The sequence below is a fragment of the Ciconia boyciana genome, chromosome 2 (assembly GCF_034638445.1).
Source record: "Ciconia boyciana chromosome 2, ASM3463844v1, whole genome shotgun sequence".
Classification (NCBI taxonomy): domain Eukaryota; kingdom Metazoa; phylum Chordata; class Aves; order Ciconiiformes; family Ciconiidae; genus Ciconia; species Ciconia boyciana.
The window spans coordinates 2,614,509-2,634,229 of record NC_132935.1 but is presented as its reverse complement, the minus strand read 5'-3'; the positions used below and the strand labels follow the sequence as shown (position 1 = coordinate 2,634,229).

General features: G+C 46.5%; 1 protein-coding gene across 1 annotated transcript in view; it reads left to right on the top strand.

The window, feature by feature from the left end:
* The window catches only part of ADGRB1 (adhesion G protein-coupled receptor B1), a 278,797-nt gene that overhangs the window by 112,889 nt on the left and 146,187 nt on the right, over nucleotides 1-19,721 (top strand). The window contains exons 3-4 of the mRNA XM_072851811.1: nucleotides 7,248-7,406; nucleotides 15,830-15,937. Coding sequence (XP_072707912.1) covers nucleotides 7,248-7,406; nucleotides 15,830-15,937 — 267 coding nt within the window. The remainder of the gene's footprint in view (nucleotides 1-7,247; nucleotides 7,407-15,829; nucleotides 15,938-19,721) is intronic.

Sequence of the window (19,721 nt, the reverse complement as noted above, 5' to 3'; positions counted from 1 at the left end):
CCTCATTTCCATCCTCCTTAAGTGATTTGCAGAGCAGGAGGAGATTGAAGCTGGTCCTAAATGTTTGTCCAAATTGGGCCTCATTACCTTCATTTGCAGGGACTTGTGAATGTTGCAGAAATCAATGACAGCTTTGGCCACTCAGCAGCTTTGAAAAAATCACATCACTTATTTGGGTACCCAGAAGTGAATCATCTGAGCAGCTTTTTGAATAGTGGTGGGGAATACTGGCTTGACCTTGAGCTGTCTGTGCTCTGAGCACATCTCTGTGAAAGAGAGTGATAGTAATAAAGTTAAGGTAGGAAGAGGCCAAGCAAGTGGGAAAGCACCAGAAACCATCTTGTTGGCCAGCTCAGGGGTCTTTTGCCCCAATATCCTCTCATTAGCAGTGGCTACCAAGGGAAAATAGCAGAACAAGGCAAGCATACAGCATCCTTCCAGCCTTCAGCAACTTGCAGCCCAGAGACTTTCTGAGCAAGAGCTGTTGTTTTCATATCTAATAGCATTTGGTGGGTTTCTCTTTCATGCATTTCCCTAGCTACTTTTTGTATTCATAGACACTTTGGTACCTTTTCATGCTGTAACAAGCATTGCACAGTTTGACAGTGCTCTGTGTCTGTGAATTATGTCCTTCATTGGTTTTGCACCTGTCTCCTGCTAGATTCGACACCCCTCAATTCCAATATTGGAAAAGACAATGAACAACGGTTCCCTAGTTACCTTGCCCTGGTCACTCATGAACTTTTATTGCATCTTCATCATTTTCCCACCTGCACTCACCTCCTTTCCATGGAGGACAGTCCTAGTGTATGGTTATGGCTGTTGTTAATATAGAGTTTGTCAGAGGTAAACACACACAACACAGAAAGGATGATCTTGGCTGCATAGATAGATGGCCCTGTCTTGGGCCTTCCTTATCCTACTTGCTGGCTAGTCTAGCTTGAAGTTTGCTAACGGTTTGTACACTGATCAGCCTTCCCTTCCCCCCACCCTTAAGAATCCAATAAAAAGTTTTGTGCAATCCCCAAACTCTCATCCCCAAAATTCTCTTTTCTCTATAGGACAATAAGTCCTATAGTCCTTTAGGCAAGGGACCCTCTTGGTTTGCATGGCATTCCCAAGGGTGTCTTTCACGATGACTCACAATAGTGGGTTTCACACCAGGGACTGATCTGTCTCTTTAGAGGGTACTCCTTGTGTGTGGTCCATTTTCACTCAGTAGGTTACCAAGATGCCTCTGCCTGTCATGTTTCTTTGATTACCTCTGGGTTTTTGTGTTTAATTAAATTTGTCATTAGCCAGATAACCTAACAGAGCTCATGACACACAGTATGGACAGTGGGCAGAAGAGGGTACTTAGCCCCAGCCTTTTCATTTTGTTTCTCACTAGGTCAATCATGGGGGTATCATGTTCATACACTGTTCATCAAAAGCTTTGGCATCTGAAAGACGAAGGTTGTAGAAGAGAGCTGGAATTAATGATTTTGCTTTTTAGGGAACTTGGGGGGTTAGTTTTGATATTAGTGTGCACAATCTGCAAAACAGCAAAGTGTTACATGGGATCTATTTTTGAAAGGGCAGAGAATGAACCACTGGAGCAACTCACTTGTGCTGCCATAGGCTTTCATCACATGGGGCATGAGAAGGGGCCATCTTCCTGAAAGATTTTTTTCCTTTTTTCACAGAAGTAGCAAACTGAATGCATGGTTCTCCAGGGAAAGATCACTGTTTTATGTAATAGAAGGCTGTCTTCAAAATAGCCCCTTCTGGACTTGCTCTTTCCCAGCATAGTAAGAAAGGAGAGTGATAAAACCCTGTGGAGCAGCTCTCCCGCTTTCCCCATTGTATAAGAATTTTATCTTTCAGATGGTATAAGACAATCTCACTCTTAATCTCCTTTCAGCATCCTTCCCCCTATTTGCATAAGAAATAACATTTTTTTTCACTCATTTGCGAACCACTGATGATTCTCAGACCCTCAGATACTGTGATATAAGGTCCACTACAAATATTTCCAGTGGTAGCACACAGAACTGTGGTGGCTTTATATAGTCTCGACATGTTTTTCAGACACAAGATGTCCTGCCCTGCCGAGTTTGAGAGAGCTGCCAACAAGAAGTGTCTGCAGCTGGGGTCAGTGGGAGGCTAAATCCAAAAAATCAAAATCAGAGATGGATGTAGTGTGTCAGCAAAGACCCTTTTGCTGTGCTGTATTGATTGTTTTGTGTTGATTCCTTAGTTTTTGCTGTTGTCTCTGTCATCTAATTTAAGGCATTGCTGTTAAATTAAAAAGCATGATTGACTGACTGGCATCTGAGACACATCGCAGCTGTCAGCTGCAAAGATAAACTCTGGATCGGGATGCAAATCTTCCCAAAGATCAAGGGTGTTTGGACGAGGCATCTAAGTGGAGCTCTCTCAGTTAATTTGTAGTAGGAAAGACCTATTCTTTTGGCATCTCTGCTTAAGATTCAGAACAAGAAATGCCAAATATGAGCTTGCCAGTTGATTCTGACCATCTTGAAAGTTTCTCCATTTAAGTGTGGAAAATTAGAATGCACTAGGTCAGCCTAGCATGAAAAGTAATTTGTTTTAGTACGTGATCATGATAAGAACTGACTGAGGAGCATCAAAAAGCCCTTTAGAAACTGGATTAAAGACTTCCCTAAATGACAGTCTCCATGGCACTCAAAACGGTCCCATAAGCAGCAGCCTCATGTGCAACAGCTGCCTTTGCAAACTCATGCTGGGAGCTAGGACTGCTCTCAAAAAATAAAAAATACAAGCTAAACCTTGCTATGTGATAGCTGCTGGTTGTGATGGGAACCTCTGGAGCTGGAGGCATGAGCCACAGCTACTCCAGTTAAAGGGAATAAAGAGCAAAGTGAGAAAGGTCTGCAGTTCTGCAAGGCTGTAGCTGAGCAAAACTTTGCTAAGTGGGAACGAGTTGGTTATGTGACCTTGTCGTAGTTTAATCCCAGCTGGCAACTAAGCACCTCACAGCCGCTTGCTCACTCCCCCTGCAGTGGGATGGGGAAGAGAATCGGAAGAGTAAAAGTGAGAAAACTCGTGGGCTGAGATAGAGACAGTTCAATAGGTAAAGCAAAAGCTGCACATGCAAGCAAAGCAAAACAAGGAATTAATTTGCTGCTTCCCTTCAGCAGGCAGCTGTTCAGCCATCTCCAGGAAAGCAGGGCTCCATCACAGGCAACGGTTACTTGGAAAGACAAACTCCATCACTATGAACATCTCCCCTTCCTTCTTCCCCCAGCTTTATATGCTAAGCATGATGTCATATGGTATGGATGATCCCTTTGGTCAGTTGGGGTCAGCTGTCCCAGCTGCTTCCCCTCCCAACTCCATGTGCACCTCCAGCCTACTCACTGGTGGGGCAGTGTGAGAAGCAGAAAAGGCCTTGACCCTGTGTAAGCACTGCTCAGCAATAATGAAAACATCCCTGTGTGATCAACACTGTTTTCAGCACAAATCCAAAACATAGCCCCATACTGGCTACTATGAAGAAAATTAACTCCATCCCAGCCACAGACCTTCACAGGAGTCAGTGTGCCTTTGAAAAGCAAAATCCTCCATAAAGCAGTTGCAGCAGACTCGTTATTCCTGGATTAAGGACAGATGGCAACTCAATCCGCATTAATCACAGGGGTGCAGCAGTTTATTGAGAGCTGATGAAACACAACTCCAGGGGCAAAAAGGCACTCTCTGCAAAGTGTCCCATTAACTTCAGTGGGATTCTGCATTGTGTTTTGTATGGGTTACTGACTTCCCAGCATCAGAAAGGTCTCCTCCAATCCCATGCTTGAAATGTAAGAAGGGGCAGAGCAGGGAATTGTGCAGCAGTCAGGTGGGAATGAGTGTTTCCTAGAAGATGGGGAGTCCATGAGGGTTGTTGCAGCTCAACAAGTCATTCCTGATGAACTGAGTAATGGGGCATGTGTGCAGCCACTGCATGACAAATCCCACTCGTGTCTTTTCTGCAGCACCTGCACCAGGCTAAAAGCATCTGTGTGTTGCCACAGCTCAGCTGCTCCGCAGCCATGGTAGCTCATTCACGTTGTTATCCAGCCACCACTTTCCACCAGCCAGATGCTTTCAAGTAGTAGGCAGAAGAGCCAAATGTTTTACTCATGGCACAGCATTTTTTTCCCCCTCAAAGATGGGATGGGTATAACTTCATATAAAAGGCCCTTAACTGCTTGTTTACAGCACCACTAAAAAAGACAAATCACTTGAAACAGTGAATGACTAGACCCAGGAAAAGAAGGGAGATTTCAAAAGGTTTATCTGACAGCCAATAAACAGGATAAATAACATGCAGTATTTCATTTGCCAGGACTATGAGACAACCTGATGATAAAAAAGGACTACTCCATAAAGTGGGGAATACCTTTGTCTTGGCTGTAAATGCCTGTGTTGATTTAATAAGTGCTCTGGTACTTCTCTAGCTTCTCTTTAGTACTCACAAATGGGATGGAAACTGAGGAATAAGGAGAGGAAGGAAGTTATCTGTGCTCAACCTCATAAAGAGATCTCATTCCAGTCAAGGGTTTGAGATTATGATGGTTTTTATCTTATTTTGACTGGTTCTCCCATTGCTGAGGATAAGCAGAGTAAGAAGAAGTCAAAGATTGGAACCTACACTATCCCCCACTCTTTCCTGTAGTGAGACCAGGCAGCATCTATTTCTATATATTTTTAGGGGGTTAATATCATAATAGGTTATATTCTGAAATGCAGACCTGTTTGAATAACCCATCATCAAACTGGGGACACCATGACAGGCAATCAGTCTGGGTAACCAGTCAGTATTTTGCTTACAAACACAATATAAAATAACTTTTAAAGACACTGGAGCAATTATGCATTTTCACTCAAAAAGCATCCCAAGTAAATAAATCACAAGCCTAGCCAAGGCTTGTGTGGAGCTGCTTTCTCCCTTCCCCAGCCCCACTCCTAATCTGCAAGGGAGTGAGAGTAAAGAAAGATATCCTTAAAAGGGGAAGCAAAGAGTTGATTAGCTCCTAAATGTGTCTGGTTACAGATATCCTATCAATCAGCTCAAGCAAGGCATCAGGATACCTGCCATTATGCCAACGGCCTCTCTTGTAACTGAAACACAATCTGTCTCTCATCAGGAAATGGGAGAGAAAAGCCTGTTTCCCCATGCTGTTTAGAAAAGGAACCAGCAGAGAAAGTGACTTTCAAGGGAAAGACAGTCTTCTTCAAGGTCAAATATTTATTGTTTGGCAATAACAACTCCATCCTCCACACTGCTGCCAGGATCTCTGAGCATCTTGCTGGAAGGTTCACTAGCCTGCATTTCCATCCTGCTCTGTTTTCCCATGTTATTCTCATTATTAAGTATCTAAGCAGCTTCCATTGCATTCAGCAGTGTGAATGTTGCTGAGCATGTGTTTATTTTCACTCTGTCTTGGGAGCAAAAGTTAGAGCACAGCTAGGCTGGTGGTAGTAGAGTATGAACTCACAGCTTTATGCTGTGAATGGATGAGTATCTGCCCATCCCTGTGCAAGGGGGTGCTGGTAACATCCCTATATTCTGATCTGGCACCTAGCTGGGCTGTTGAGGACCCTCGTTTTTCTAGGTAGGGCTGGTGTCCTGCCTAGGGTGTGTAGGGAGTGGCAGAGCCCACAGCTCAGAGGACAGCTGTGATCTCTATTGCCTCATAAATAGTGAAACTGGGAGGCTGGGTCAGCTGAAATGGATCATTTGCATCTCTCAAATCTCTGATTGTTGGTGAGAAAAAGAAAAGGGGCTTAATTTCATTTTTATTTTATTTAAAAAGCAGCATTTTTCTTTCTCCCAGTGTTTCCTCTCTTCAAAAAACTACATCTTTAGCTCATTATCTTTATCTGTGCCTGAGCATGACACATAGCTGAATTTCTTGGACCTGAAGCATCTCCAAGGGTAGCTGTGGGTAATGAGAGAATGCACAGCAGGAAAAGCAGCCATCTGAGAGTGGCCACTTCTGGGATGAAGGGCCACCTCTGCTCCTCCCCATGAGGTGGGCAAATGATGGAGTGGAAGCAGTCACCAGCTGTTAGAAGCAGAGGCCTATTACAGAGCAGATTTTAGCTTGCTGCATATGGCCGATGAGGAGTGAACTGAGGGATATGATGAGGACCACTGAGGAATATGACAGCTTATCCGTCACTTGAAGGGCCTGGAGAATCCCCTGCTGTCTTTTTACAACACAAAACCCAGCCTTGCTAGGCTCCCCACAGGCAGCCTGATGTAAGGCTTTGGACTGTGGGAGGCAAGCCAGATTCAGGCAGTCTTCATGGTCCATCCTGCCACCAACCTTTACGGACATCCCACCAGGGCCAGTTGTTCTTGGCAGCAAGCTGGAAAGACGCAGGGTGGAGAAGGCTGAAGAGGCACAACATTTCCATTCTGCAAGTGGCAGGATCATCCTTGCAGCTAGGGCTTGCTGGCTCCATCAGCTTACAGGGCTGTAGCTGGCGGTATAAGGCAGAAAGCTGCATGTTGCTGACACCAGCGCTGAGCATGGCTGGGAAGGAAAGCCAAAAAAGCACCTTCATCTTATGGTTCTTACAGATTGCTCCCTGTGGGTGCTGCAAGGGTGTTGGAGGGGAATATCATTTCCCTACTAAAGCTGTCCTTGAGACCGGTTCCTCTCTGTGGCTGGTGGTATCTGCAGTGTGGGGAAAAGGAGTGTCCTTTTTGGGGGGAAAGGGTGGTAGGACCCTTACCCCCTGCCAGCTCCCTTGTGCTGTCTGCACATAGGGACGTGTGTTTGCGTGGGGGAAGAGGGAGGAGAGACAACCTCACCGATGTTGGATGTGTATCTTGAAGTGTTTTTTGCAAGTGCCTTCTGGGGTTACAAGCCAACAGGCCACAAGATGGGCAGAGGGTCTTCTCAGAGGAGGGGACCTCTTTGCTGCAGCAAGAACAGGAAGAGCTGGACTAGTTAGCAATGGGGCAGGGTTTCCAGGAAAGCAAAGTTCCTGTTTAGAGATAGGGAATAGTTGAAGACAAATCAATAAAAAGGCAATGCTTCTCCCTTCTCCTCCTATCTCTTGACTTTCTGGGCTACCTTGTGGTGTCTAGTCCTACCACATTCAAAGACATCCCAGTTTTGGGGCTTGGCAGCGGGTAAATTGTAGGGTCTGCCAGGCTAGTGTTGCCTTGGCTTCCTGGGTGCTGGGCTGTCACTGAAGCTGACAGGGTTTTTCTGGATTTTGCCCAGGTGGTTGGAACCCATGGTCGGCTTGGGGCGACTGCACCAAGGACTGCGGGGGAGGCCTGCAGACCCGCATGCGCACCTGCAAGCCCCTTCCCAATGAAGGTCTTGTCTGCGAGGGAGTCCTGGAGGAAGGACGGCTGTGCAATAGGAAGGCATGCAATAGTAAGTGGAGGCATGTTCCCTTGCACGCGCGCGAGTGGGTCGCTCTTCCCAGGAGGAGCTTGGCCTCATTGCCATAAATAATGAAGGATGCTCTAGAGGCACAACAAAACTGCCGAAGGGCCGTGTCAGAGCGGCAAGCCCAGAAGAGCATGCAACTTCGGCTGTGCATGGCCCTGCCCTTCCCTGCCTGTCTCGCGGTCACGCATGCACATGCGCACGTGCTGACACACATCTTCCGACACAGACACCTGCAGATCCAGACCTTTACACCAAAGGATAGGAGTTAATCTATAGGAACCTATATGCAGGCTTACATCAGGTATTCATATGCTGGTGATAAATCTGCCACGGATGGCAAAATATACATCCTTAAAGGCATTTCTTTGACAGTTGGAGACTCTCTCCCAAATAAATAAAGCATGCAGCTAAGGGAGATGCTAATCTTGCTTCTTTCTGGCTTAGTTCATCTTCCCAGTCAAGAGCAGTGTTGCTGTCCCTTTCTTTTGTAAAATGAAGCCTACAGTGCTAAGTTGTGGAGAAAGATCTGGCCATTAGACAGACAAAACACAGGGCTTGAGCAAGGCAAAGTCTTCTGCAGATGCTCTGCTCTCCTCCTGTAATGCAGCCTCTTTCCATGTCGTCTTCTCTAGAGAGCAGGGAACAGATTGTCAACACCAGTCAGCAGTCAGTTATCAATGGGTTGAGCTGGTGAACCTCCACCACTTTCATCCCCAGTTCTTGTTTTGCATTAGCTGAGTTGAGAGGGGAATGAAGAGGAAAAAACAACAGCAGAAGCAGCTCAGCCCAGCAAATGCAAGTGAATGGCTGATTATAATTATTCCCTTCTTTTTATTTCATATTCATAGTAGAGAATGTTTGAATAGCTCCTCTGACTAGTCAAATAACTAGGGAAAGTTCAACTGTCTTCAAAGGCACGGAAGTATCTCCCGATAAAGGGGAAGTTCAAATAGAGGGACATAAATATATTCCTCTAATAAGGGCTAAAATGATTTCATGCATTTTTTACCACTTCCATAAATTTAAATCCTGTTGCGATTAGCTTTTTTTTTTTTTTTTTTTAATGAAACCTTCTAGTATATTGAATTTCATCTCCTTGACTCACAGTTGCTAATTTCCCTCTGAGGTTCGCCCACACTAGGGATGTTTAATCTATGTTCCCCACGCTCGCTGGTGACTTTGTAGTCATAGCATAGCTGTGGCTTGAGGCAGTGAGGGTAAGAGTACAAGGACTGGAAGCTGGACCTGAAAAGAAGTCCAGCTGTGGGACTTGAGTGTGGCTGAATGGAGCTGGAGAAAGGGCCACGTCAGTCTTGGTGGTCAATGCCGTGAAGGAGAAGAAGGTGGAGATGGCATTGTGGGTGGGTAGAGGGGGCTTTGCAGATGTGGGCATTCTTTGAACATGGAGGCTCATGGGGCAACAGGCAAAAAAGCCTCCTTAGAGTGCCCCTTCTGTGCTGGACAAACAAGGCGAGGACCTGGCTCCCCAGACTCTTTGCAGGATATCCGACCTCATCCCTAACCAACTTCAAAGCCCTCCATGGGACCTGTCTAATTCCTTCACATCCCTCTTGAACTGGGTGGGGGGGGTGGGCTGAACACTGTTTTCCAGGTCCAACCTGACCAGCACTGAGCAAGGGGCATAACATCTTCCCTTGATCTGCCCCAGGGGCAAAACTTTGCTCTTCTTCATGATAGATCTCCTGAGGTTGCTGTGGCAAGGAGGGATGAAGTGGGATGGTGGGCAATCATGGAGCCTGGAAGTCTGGGCTGGGTTTCCAGCTCCGCTCATCGTGGGGAGCACAGCAGTGAAGGATGAATCGCTATTTACTCACTATTCACTCGCTCGTCTTTTCCAGAACACAACATTCAGCAAAGCTGATCCTAAGTGCAGAAAAAACTGATTGTACCCTGGGGGGGCTATGATTCAATAAATTATTTCACTTGTCTTCCTGTCCTCTTTCCATTACATACCCAGTCAACTCCTGCTCCAAATTGCAGTCCGGTTAGTTCAGCTGAGCTTATTTGGGAAGAAAGGATCTTGAGCTAAATGGAAGGCCCTAGTTTGGAAAGAGAGTATGCCCACAGAGTGGGGCAGCACAAATTGATTTATCCCTTTGAAATAAATAAGTTAATTCTGATTAATTTTCCCAAGGGCCTCTTTGCAGACAAACTGCTGAGCCCCGTTGTGATGCTTTCACACTGGCAAGCTGGAAAGCATTTGAGGGAAGATGTGAAGAATTAATCTTTCAAGAAGGCTTGCCCATGCACATCTTGAGGTCTGTGTTCTACCTCAAGATAAACCTGTATCTCTTCATATCTACCAAAGCTGTGCATTTGGCTCTGAACTCGCTCTTCAGTGAATCTGTCCCTTGTTGCCTTTGCAGCCATGCCCAAGAAAGGTGCACTTTTGACCCAAGAAGGGCTTTTAATTTTTTTGCATATATCCTTTCCTTTACTGTGATCTATACCAAAACCTGAGAGGATTTAAAAGTAGAACAGAAATCCTGTTTTAAATGTGTCACTGTTATTCTCATATTGACTTTTGCTCATAGATTTGTTAGGCATGAGTAGGATGTTCATTCTTCCACTTGAACTGTTATTTTCCTAAGTGTTCATTATACATTGCAGTTAAATAAATTCAAATTATTTTTTTTAAATTAAAAAAAAAGAAAAGAAAAAGAAGAAAAGAAGAATTGGACAGAAGAACACCTTTATGCTGAATTGTGCAGCATTTCAGTAGCTTGTAATAATACCTGACTAGCTCTCCAGGTATTGTGGAATAGCTGACACCTTAGTTTTCTAGTAGAAAACAAACAGGAAAAAATACTCTTTTCCTTGACCAAAGGGCCATCTATAATCCTGATAAAACAACAAAACAAAACAGGGATGAGTGCTCTGATATTTTGCTCTTTGTTGTGGGGGTAAATTGAAACTTGTCCAAGGAAACTAATACCATCACTGAAAAGTAAAATCAGATGTTGGCCAAGAAGGTTAGGTTAGAATAACACAGAAATCACCACCACCTTCAAAACAAGGGTAAACCCGTCTCTTTTCTTTAGCTTCTCCTTCCTTGCTTCTGCCAAAGTGGCTAATAAGCTGATGGGTGATTAGTAAGAGTGTTTTAGCTGTTTATTTGGACGTCCAGCAGCAGGTAGAGGTCTTAGTCTGATACCACATCTGGGGCAGGTTCTCAGTGGGAAGAACTTTGGGTGCTGCCACTAAGCTCTCTGGAGCTGCTGAGGTGAACTTTTGCAGAGGATCTGTGAGGGTTTCATTGATTGTTTTATTTTGCCTGGCCATGGCAAATGTGCTAGAGGGATCTAATTTTTCTTTTCATGCAGCTCCTCCCCAGGTGGACCTTCTCCAGGTCATGCCATCCTTCCTCTTCCAGAGCTGCCCCAGGTGGACCTTCAGCAGGTCCCAGTATGCAGCAGTGGTAATGGTGGTTTTCAGCCTTTCCAAAAGGTGTGACTTCTGGTAGCATGGTCACCAACATATAGGTGTAGCCACGTGGTTCCCAGAGCTGAGTCTGAACACATTGTCTGGAGGCCATAGTATTGTTTGAAACTGCACAGGGACAGCTGAATGACTCCACAGGTTCCACTTGTATGTGGGCTTTATGTTTTTCCACTTGCTTGGGCCACCATCTCTGCTGTTTCATGTAATGGAGTCTCTTGCTTGATGATCTTCATCTGGCTAAATTTCCCCAGGGATACGTACCCAAGCCCAATGGCAAGTTATCTCCGGGCAAGTTATCTCCATGGGCAAAACCCAAAGCCGCAAAACAGAGAAGAAAAACTGTAATGAAGGCTCATCCCAAACTGGAAAGGAAACTTTGTCTGGTAACAGCAGCTTGGCTTAGGCAGAGCCTTTTTTCATGGCAGCTGTTCAGCTCAAGAGACATAATCTGAAGGACAACATTCAGTGTTTGTTGTAAGTCTGATTTTTCCTTGCTAGAGGCAAAGGACCCGGTGATATCCTCCTCTCTGGCACAGACAGGGGAGATTTCCTCCATCTGTTGGATTTGGCCAGGAGCTGCTGTTTTATAGAGGGAGGAAAAAAAGCCAACCCAAGTGTGGTGGTAAGTGCTTGCAGAGGAGCTTTCCAGGTCCACCCTCTTTGGATAGAAGGGGACACCCGCTGTGCTGTGGTAGGCCCTCTTGGCTGCATGGTGCTAAAAGCTGTGGCTGCTTACAACCTGGCATGCTGAGCGTCCTGGTAGGGAGGCTGGATGGGCAGCGTGGCAGGACAACATCCAAACCAGAGGAGGGATGTCACAGGCCTGACCCTGGCACTGGAACTCGGCAGTGCCGGAGAAATGCAAGAACAATCAGAGATGTAGGCAGCCTGCATTTATTCCTGGGGAATGAAAATTGGCAGAGGAGCCAGCTGAAATCCTGCCATCCCATCTGGCAGAGGCAATGCAAAACCATCTCTGACACTTATGAATATGCAGATTGGGCAGATACATCTGCCCTAGGCTGGGAAAGGGGTGGCCGCATCCTGCCATCAGGTGCAGAAGCGTGACACCAGTGCAGTCCATGCTGGATTTCCAGTATCAAGCAGGTTCAGGATCTAGCCCTTCAGCTGTGTAACTGTTAATGGTGTGAAGAAACGCATGTTCCACATGACATTCAAAAGACGGAGCCTCAGTCTCATTCTCTGCCGCCCCTGATTTTCATTAAAAATAGCCTTCTTGGTGCAACCACCAAGCTGAAATATCCTGTGCATGTGTAAGAGCATCTTCATTCCCCGCAGACCAGGCTAGAATTCATTGCAGGCTGGAAAAGCACCTTGTCCTATAGGTACCTGCTGCTGCTTGCAGAGACTTCACCCTGTCTTCCCTTTTAATAATGGTTCAGACATTTTGTATCTAGGAGTCACGCATCTCACCCAGTGACATTTTCACAAGTCTCAGATGTTCAAACCAAAATGCCTTAGGCCATTTCCTTAGCTGGTGCAATTGCCATATATTCAGTGGCCTCCAAAATGACTTTCTTCTACAACCGCTGAGATCTTAGTTTTTAGGGTTTGTTAGTGAGTCTGCCCTTCTCAGTTTTACTCCTTTAGCAGCTGCTAGATGCCCCAGAAAGTCCATAGGCAACACCTTCTCCTTCAGTTTTACTGCAATGAGATACATTTACCCCATTTCATGGGGTTTTTTAATGATGCCTTTCCACTCTTTGCTCTCGTCCATCCTTTCGTTCCCACCACCCCAGCTTGCCTGAAAAATTTTCATGATCCTGCTATTTTCTTTGCCTCTCCTCTTTGGGGGACGAGTATAGAGGGAAGAGTGTGTAGCTCTGGTGAGACATGCTTGGATGTTAAAACCTTGGCCCAAAACACTGCAAAGTCTCTGCATTCAATCTTTTTTCCCTTGGTTGTGTTGCAAGGTGCTGTCTGACACACTACATGTTCTCATTAGAAGTGTTGGTCACCTGCTTCCTCTTCCCACTACTGCCAGCATTGCAAGATCATCCTCCCCATCCACATTTGAGCTATATTCTTCCAAAATCTCACGTGCTTGCCTTCGCTTGCAAATGAAACATCTCTGTGTTCCCTCCAAGGGAATTATTCCTCTAGCCCTCTTGCTAGCTTCTCCAAGGTGCTGGGTATTTCAACGACGTGCCATCCTCACGACATTTATATAGCTAGGATGTAAATCAAGTCTAGGTCTTCCTTTGATCCTGGCATTACTCATCTCCACTGACCTCGTCGTGGGAAGCAGGCTGCTGAAATCCGACCAGTTCCCCACTGCCTTTATTTCATGGCCTCCACCCCATAAACTTCAGGTGCATAAAACCCACAGCAAAGCATCAATTGCACCAACTTTGCCTTGTGCATAAGGGACCTGGCTTCTTCCTGCTTTGTTCAGAACCATGGCTGATTTTTGCATATATTCAAGGCAACTGTCCAGGTTAAATCTAAGCCATGTTCCGTGTTAAATGGAGACAGACCTGCTTCTCTGCAACACCTTTTCCAAAGGGGAGGCAGCCTGCCTGCTGCAGCAGAGCGACCCTACCATGGGTCTGGAGGCAGTGTTTGCCAGGGGAGGCTTGGGGCAAGCTGGAAGGGTCACACATTCAGCTACTAGACCTGATTGCCTTTAATTAGGATGAGCAATAACAGCGCAAGCTTGTTATATCCGTCAGGGAGCAAAGGAAATCATGCAGCTCCTTCAAGACTAGGATCAGTCATTAGAAGATGTCAGTAAATTGGGACCCAAATAACAGTGAGAGGAGGTCCAGGGTGCCAGGGTTGCACTTAAAACTTTTGTTTTACTTTTTATTGTTCCTTCCTTCTGTCCTGCCTCCTATCTCTCTGTCCATCCATCCACCCATGCCCACTGGCTGTTTCTGGGGTATTCAATCCCAAGCTTTCCTTGTCACTTTCCTTGTTCTGGGCAGCTGACAAAGCCATCCAAGCTCCACATCTACCCCTTGTTGCCCATCCCCTGTTTCTCCTCCCAGCCTAAACAAGTCTCTGGGAAGCCTACGGGATTTACTGCAGATGGAGATTTTGTGTGTTCTTGTGGTTTGTATGATTTCATGAAGAGGATTTAAATCAGAGCAGATGAAAGTGCGTGGGTATAGCCAGCAATGGGTGGTGGGAATGGAGCAGGGTTTGTGATGTGTCCCAAATATGGGACTAATTTAACTTGCCTCCTAAGCAAACTCAAAACACTGGATATTGGAAAGCTAGTTAGAGGCTGGCATTTTTTTTAAATTGAATCTCACACAGGAAAGCCCCATGACTTTGTAGCTATTAAAAACATAGGATTTGGTCCCTTTCTATTCCAGTAAAGAGCCAGACAAAAATAAGTTGTATGCAAATATCAGGATGTTTGTAGTCCTGATGTCCAGCTGTCAGTGCCTTTCCCCTGATGATGCCAGGCACGTGACTGCCCAGTCCCATCCCCTCCAGACAGCAGCTTGCAACCAGTCAGTGCTGGGAAGGTTTGGAGGAGTCGGCGTGGCCAGTTCCTAGGTTCCTTAAGTCCTGCTTTGAGGCAACAGTAATGGGAAATAATTTCACAAACTAGATGGGCCTCTTTCATGAACCAAACTGCTGAATATAAAGTCTGGCTCCTGGCAGGGACTCTCTGAATCATTCCTCTCCCTCCTCTGCTTTCCCTTTTTGGATGGCAATAAAGACTCCTGCCACCACACTGAAGCTTCATTAACCTTTATTAATTTTCTCAGGGTTCCAGGATCAAATTTGTCACCATTTCATCTCTTGGCAGTTTGTACTTCTTGAAAAGATGTCTGACTGTTTTACCTCCTTAGGGAAAAAGATCCTCTGTCTGGTACTTGCTGTTTGGAAACAAATTGCTTGCCAGATCACAGATTACTCGGACTCAGCTCTGCTCTCTGCTATTCTGCATGACTCCAGTGGAGTCAGCTAAGCTCTCCTGATTTACAGCAGGCAGTACTGGTGGGCGGGATTTGGTTGCTATTGCTTAGTTGTTTCTCTTTTTACTAGGGAGGGTGTGTGTCAGGGTCGCAACATGCCCAAAACTATGGAGAATGGAAATTTTAGTTTCCCCTTTAGCAAATTCAGGGCTGATCCACATGGCATGCAAATACAAAGCTGGTAGAAGGTTTGGAAGGAACAGGGGTGCTAGCAGTCCGTCAGGAGCTAAATGCCTTTCCTTTACAGTGTTTGCATTATTTACCTTCTGATCTCAAAACCACGGTCTTCAGTGGGATATATTTCAGTTAGGACACTAGGGTCAGGAGCTTCGCTCTTTCACCTGAGTTGGAAAGGTGCCCAGCCATAGCTCTGTTGGTACATAAGTCACTTTGTTGATACTAGACCTTCATCTCTCCTTGTTGCTGGTGGTAGGGTAGGGTCTGTGAAGGAGACATCCTTTTGATCTATCCCTTCCCGTTCACCTGCCCTCACCTGCCTGCTCCACTCAGCATTTTCTGGTTACTCTGCAGAACATTGCTAAGTAGGTGTTGGTTGCAAGGCAGAATTTTCCACCCACCAAAAAATACTGCCAGTGATCACTGTAGATCTCAAAATACTGCTAGGGATGGTGGGATTTATTGTCAGCACATCTGAAAAGGCTGAATCTTCCACAAGTACAGCAAAAAGCACAGACACCCTAGAAAATAATTGTAATTGATGAGAGACCAGACATAAGGGATCATATTCTGCATGGTCCAAGTCTCACTGAGAAACAAGGGGTTGAACTGCCAGTCAGTCTGAGTCTTGCAGGCTGGCTCAGTGCTAAAGCCTCCGGGACTGCTGGTGGCCAGGGGTGCTGGGGCTGGAAGGCAGGTGGTCGTGTCAACCAAATGTTGCAGGTCGCTGTTGTTTATACATGTAACCTTTGTAGTGAAAAATCTTGCAGAGTGAACCAAGGTGTATTTACATGACCCATTACCTTGCCATAGCCAATGGACGCTATAATTCCAGAAGCCAATCGCTGAGGTCCACAGATAACAGAAAGCGAGAGGACACTGACGAACTGCAGCACTACGGGTACCCTGCACCTCAAATAGGTAAGCTCTGACCTACCACAACAGCCTCTGGAGCTGACACACTGCCTGGTCACTGCACTTCCTGGCTGGGCTGGGCTGACTGCATTGACTCGCTTTGCTGTTTCAATGACCCAGCTAACCAACTTTTTCCCCCCAGGTTAATGTAGGCTTATCAAACAAGTCACACACTGAGCAAATGGTCATCACCCAGTTTGTTCCCATCCCATTGCCCTACAGGGTTTTGTGTTGTTGCCGTTAGCCAGAGAAGGCAGAAAGGGTTAGACTCAAAGCCCTAACAAGACCATGCATCTCACAGACCACTTCTCATCACCCGGCCTACTTCTAAGTCACTGCTTTGTCTGAGCTATCTAAACAGTCATGGTTCATTAAGCCAAAGCTGACTTTAGTGTGATACAGCCTCTTTGCTGATGTCCATGTCATGCCTTCCCATTGACCGTAGGAGGATGTGTGCAGAGCATGATGGGGAGAGACCAGGACTTTCCTCTGCCACTGGGTCTTTAGTGCTGTGCAAGGACTTGTATCTGGTATGTTCTGCAGCAGGACCTTCCACTCTCCTGCAATAGGAGGGGAATCATACGTAATAATATTAGAGAGTGTCATCTGGGAAGATGGGAATGAATTGGACCTAGATCTATGCCAGGTCCAATCTGGAGAGGTTTTGAGCTCTCCCTTCACAGCTGCTTTTTGTGGCAGGAGCTCATGGATGGAGCTCATCATGGATCTTGGGCAACACAAGGCATGCTGACCCTGACTACAGGTTAAAATCATTGCCCAGTGACCTTGAAAAGAGTTTGTGTTCTAGAAAGGCTTCAGACAGGTGATTTGAAGAGCTAGAGCTGTGAAATAGATTATAAGAGAGAGTGGGTCATATTCTAGTGTAAATTAGCTGTGCTCCATCCAGCCCAGCAGGACTTTGCCAGTGTGCAGCAGTGAACAGCGTCAGGAAGCAGAGTGGTGTGGAAGCTCCAGGGTTGATCGGGCAGTGGCTGGGCTTGTGGCTTTCAACATAAGGCAGAAGACAGTCTGAATTTCCTTGCTACCCTGCACTGAATCTGCTCCCTCCAGTGGCAGCAGCTCTGTTGCCTGCAGCATCACTGGTGTTTGGCAAAAGGCTGCAGGAGAGGGAGGGCATTTGCACCGCTATAACCTGGTGAAGCTGAGCTCAGTCTCTCAGTCACATGTGTTCAAATGGAGGGGGAAGAGAAGGCACTCCAAGGCAGGTCCTGTGATGTCCCCCGTTGTTGCTGCTCTGCCTGGTCCCAGGTGCTTCCCCAGTGCTTTGTTCCAGCCTGTAGCTCAGCCATCAGGTTTATAGCTTGGCATTTCTTCCTGCCGTGCAGCTGTATACCGCATCTGGGCTCAGTGACATCTCTATTAACTCCCTGCTGTCATAGCCACTGCTGTAGCATGGCTCACGTGGGCTGTGGTAACCCTGAGTGCAGCATGGGCTGGGAGATGTGCATTGTCCTGCTGCAAGCTTGCCGCATTCCTGCCACTGTCCCAGGAGCAGCAACTGCAGTCAAGTTGTTCAAAGAAATCAGGATGGAGGAGGTGTAAAGAACAGGCAGAGGGTACAGACCAGAAAGGGATTTAGAGGGAGTCTTTAGCTGGGTATGCCAAAACACAGCCCACGTCTTCCCTAGCAATTAACACAATTTGTAGGGGATAAGCCATTCCACATCCACTCAAGACCTGGAAAAATATGAAATACAAAAAATAGCTGATGCCAGCCATAAGGACTAGGGATGAGGGGATGGTCCTGCCCAGTTGAAGACTAGTATTTTCTTCTGCCAGCCCTCCACAGCCCTGGTGTCCAGGTCCTGTTGGCTCATAGGCTCTGGCACAGTTGTGCTCTCAGCTGCGGTGCTGCTGGCTGCCCACGTGTCTCTCCCAGCAATAGCACAAGAGTGAGATCTAGCCCAGCAGGTCCCTGGCACGGGCCCTCCCGGCTCAGCCCACAGACTGCTTCCAGGAGGTCTTTGCCAGCAGCAGGATGTGAGCGAAGAAGCGGCTTGCACGTGGTGAGATGTCAGATTGACAGATGATGCCAAAGAAAAAAAGGGATCCTGGTGGAGGGATGACAGCGATGTGCCGCTCCATTAGTGCCGAGGGAAGAAGCATCACGGAGAAGCTGCAGGCACTGATGGGGACCCCGCAGCCAGCTGAGCTCTATATAACGCCAGCTCAGTTACTCTCAGGGCTGGCCAGGAGCTGGAAAGGATCCTGGATTGCAGTGCTACGTCCCCATGGTGTGATGCCCAGTGTGTCTCCTTCTGCAGCACCTGCTGGGCCCTCTCCAGCTGCAGGAGAGGTACTGCAGCTGGCTCTGTGGGAGCAGCAAGCCCTGCAAAGGGTCATCTTCCCACCTGAAGTGGGGTCCTTGCCCCTGTGAACTCCTTTGGGACACTCCTGTTAATCCCCAAGCTAGCGTGGAGCATCACAGGACTAATCGAAGGTCAGACCTGCAGAGACATCTGTCTACAGGCACCAGTCATGATGGAGGGTAGTGCATGGTCCCTTGTCCTCTGGGGAGTGAAGACCAATTTGGTGGAGTGCATCACGGGCAGGTCTAATTATAAGATAGTACTGAGCTGTACTAGGGGCCTTTCAAACCTGATGAGCATGGTAGATTTCTTGCCCTTATACAAAAAAACAGAGACAGGTTTCACTTCTGGGATAAATAATCGGAAGATATTGCATCCAGTAATTTGTATTTGCTGCAATCTGACCCACAGGGGTGCAGAAATTCTTCTCATCTATAGTTTTGGTGATGGGCAATGTACTGCTTCTCTTGGATGGAGAATGAGAGAGCTTGTCCTGATGCCTGAGAGCATCTCAGAACTGGGTCTCGCATGGTTTGAAAATCAGTTGAATTTCTGCAAGGTTTGAGACTAGACTGGACATAGTACACCAGTAGACTGAGATAAATTGCTTAGCTCAAAATGACACCAAACCCAAAGGAGTAACCAGCACTTGGAAAACAAACGATATTATGGATTTAAAAGCCAGAGATCGATGCATTGTGAGATATTATAACTGAGGAAATTTACCTCTGATCATAGATATTTCTACTGTGAAAGGGCAAAGGGCAAAAATAATAAAGAAGGGGAAAGAGGCAGAAGAGGTGGAATTTGGTTCAAAGATACCATTCATTAATCTAGTGACACAGTAACTCTTGTCTGGACATGGAGCTTGCAAAACTACAGCCAAGCCTGAGTGGGAAGGTGGTGAGATGGCACTCTCCAAGCCATGAGTTGCTGATGGAGGAGGCCACTGCATCTCTACAGGATTCTTCTGATCCACCTCTGGCCTCTCAGAAAGACTTTTGGGCACAGACTGGCAGCATGTAACTACCAAAAAGTGCCAGCTCCCTGCCACTGCGGGACTTGGTGCTGCTGGGTGCAGAATTGGGAAGGTTGCTCAAGGTCAATGGAGGGCATTCTCTGAGCAATGCAAAGGCAGCATCCAAGCAGGCTAGGTAGCAGGAATGGTTGGGATTTGTGGGCCAAAGAGGCATCTCCTGAAATCTGGGCCACTCTGGAATAATGAATGAAATAATGCTGAAATAATGGTACCAAAAAGGTAACTTGCTGGTGGTGAACTCGGAGTATCACAGGACTGTCTGTCTGACAGAGCCATTTGAGTTCCTTATTGGAAAGGCAGCAAAATTACCATGGAAATGCAGATCTCTGTATACTAGCAGATCTAATACTTGAGAAACAGGAGATATGAGAGCAATGTTTTCTTGAAGACCTCAAAACACACACCGTCTCCTACACATCCC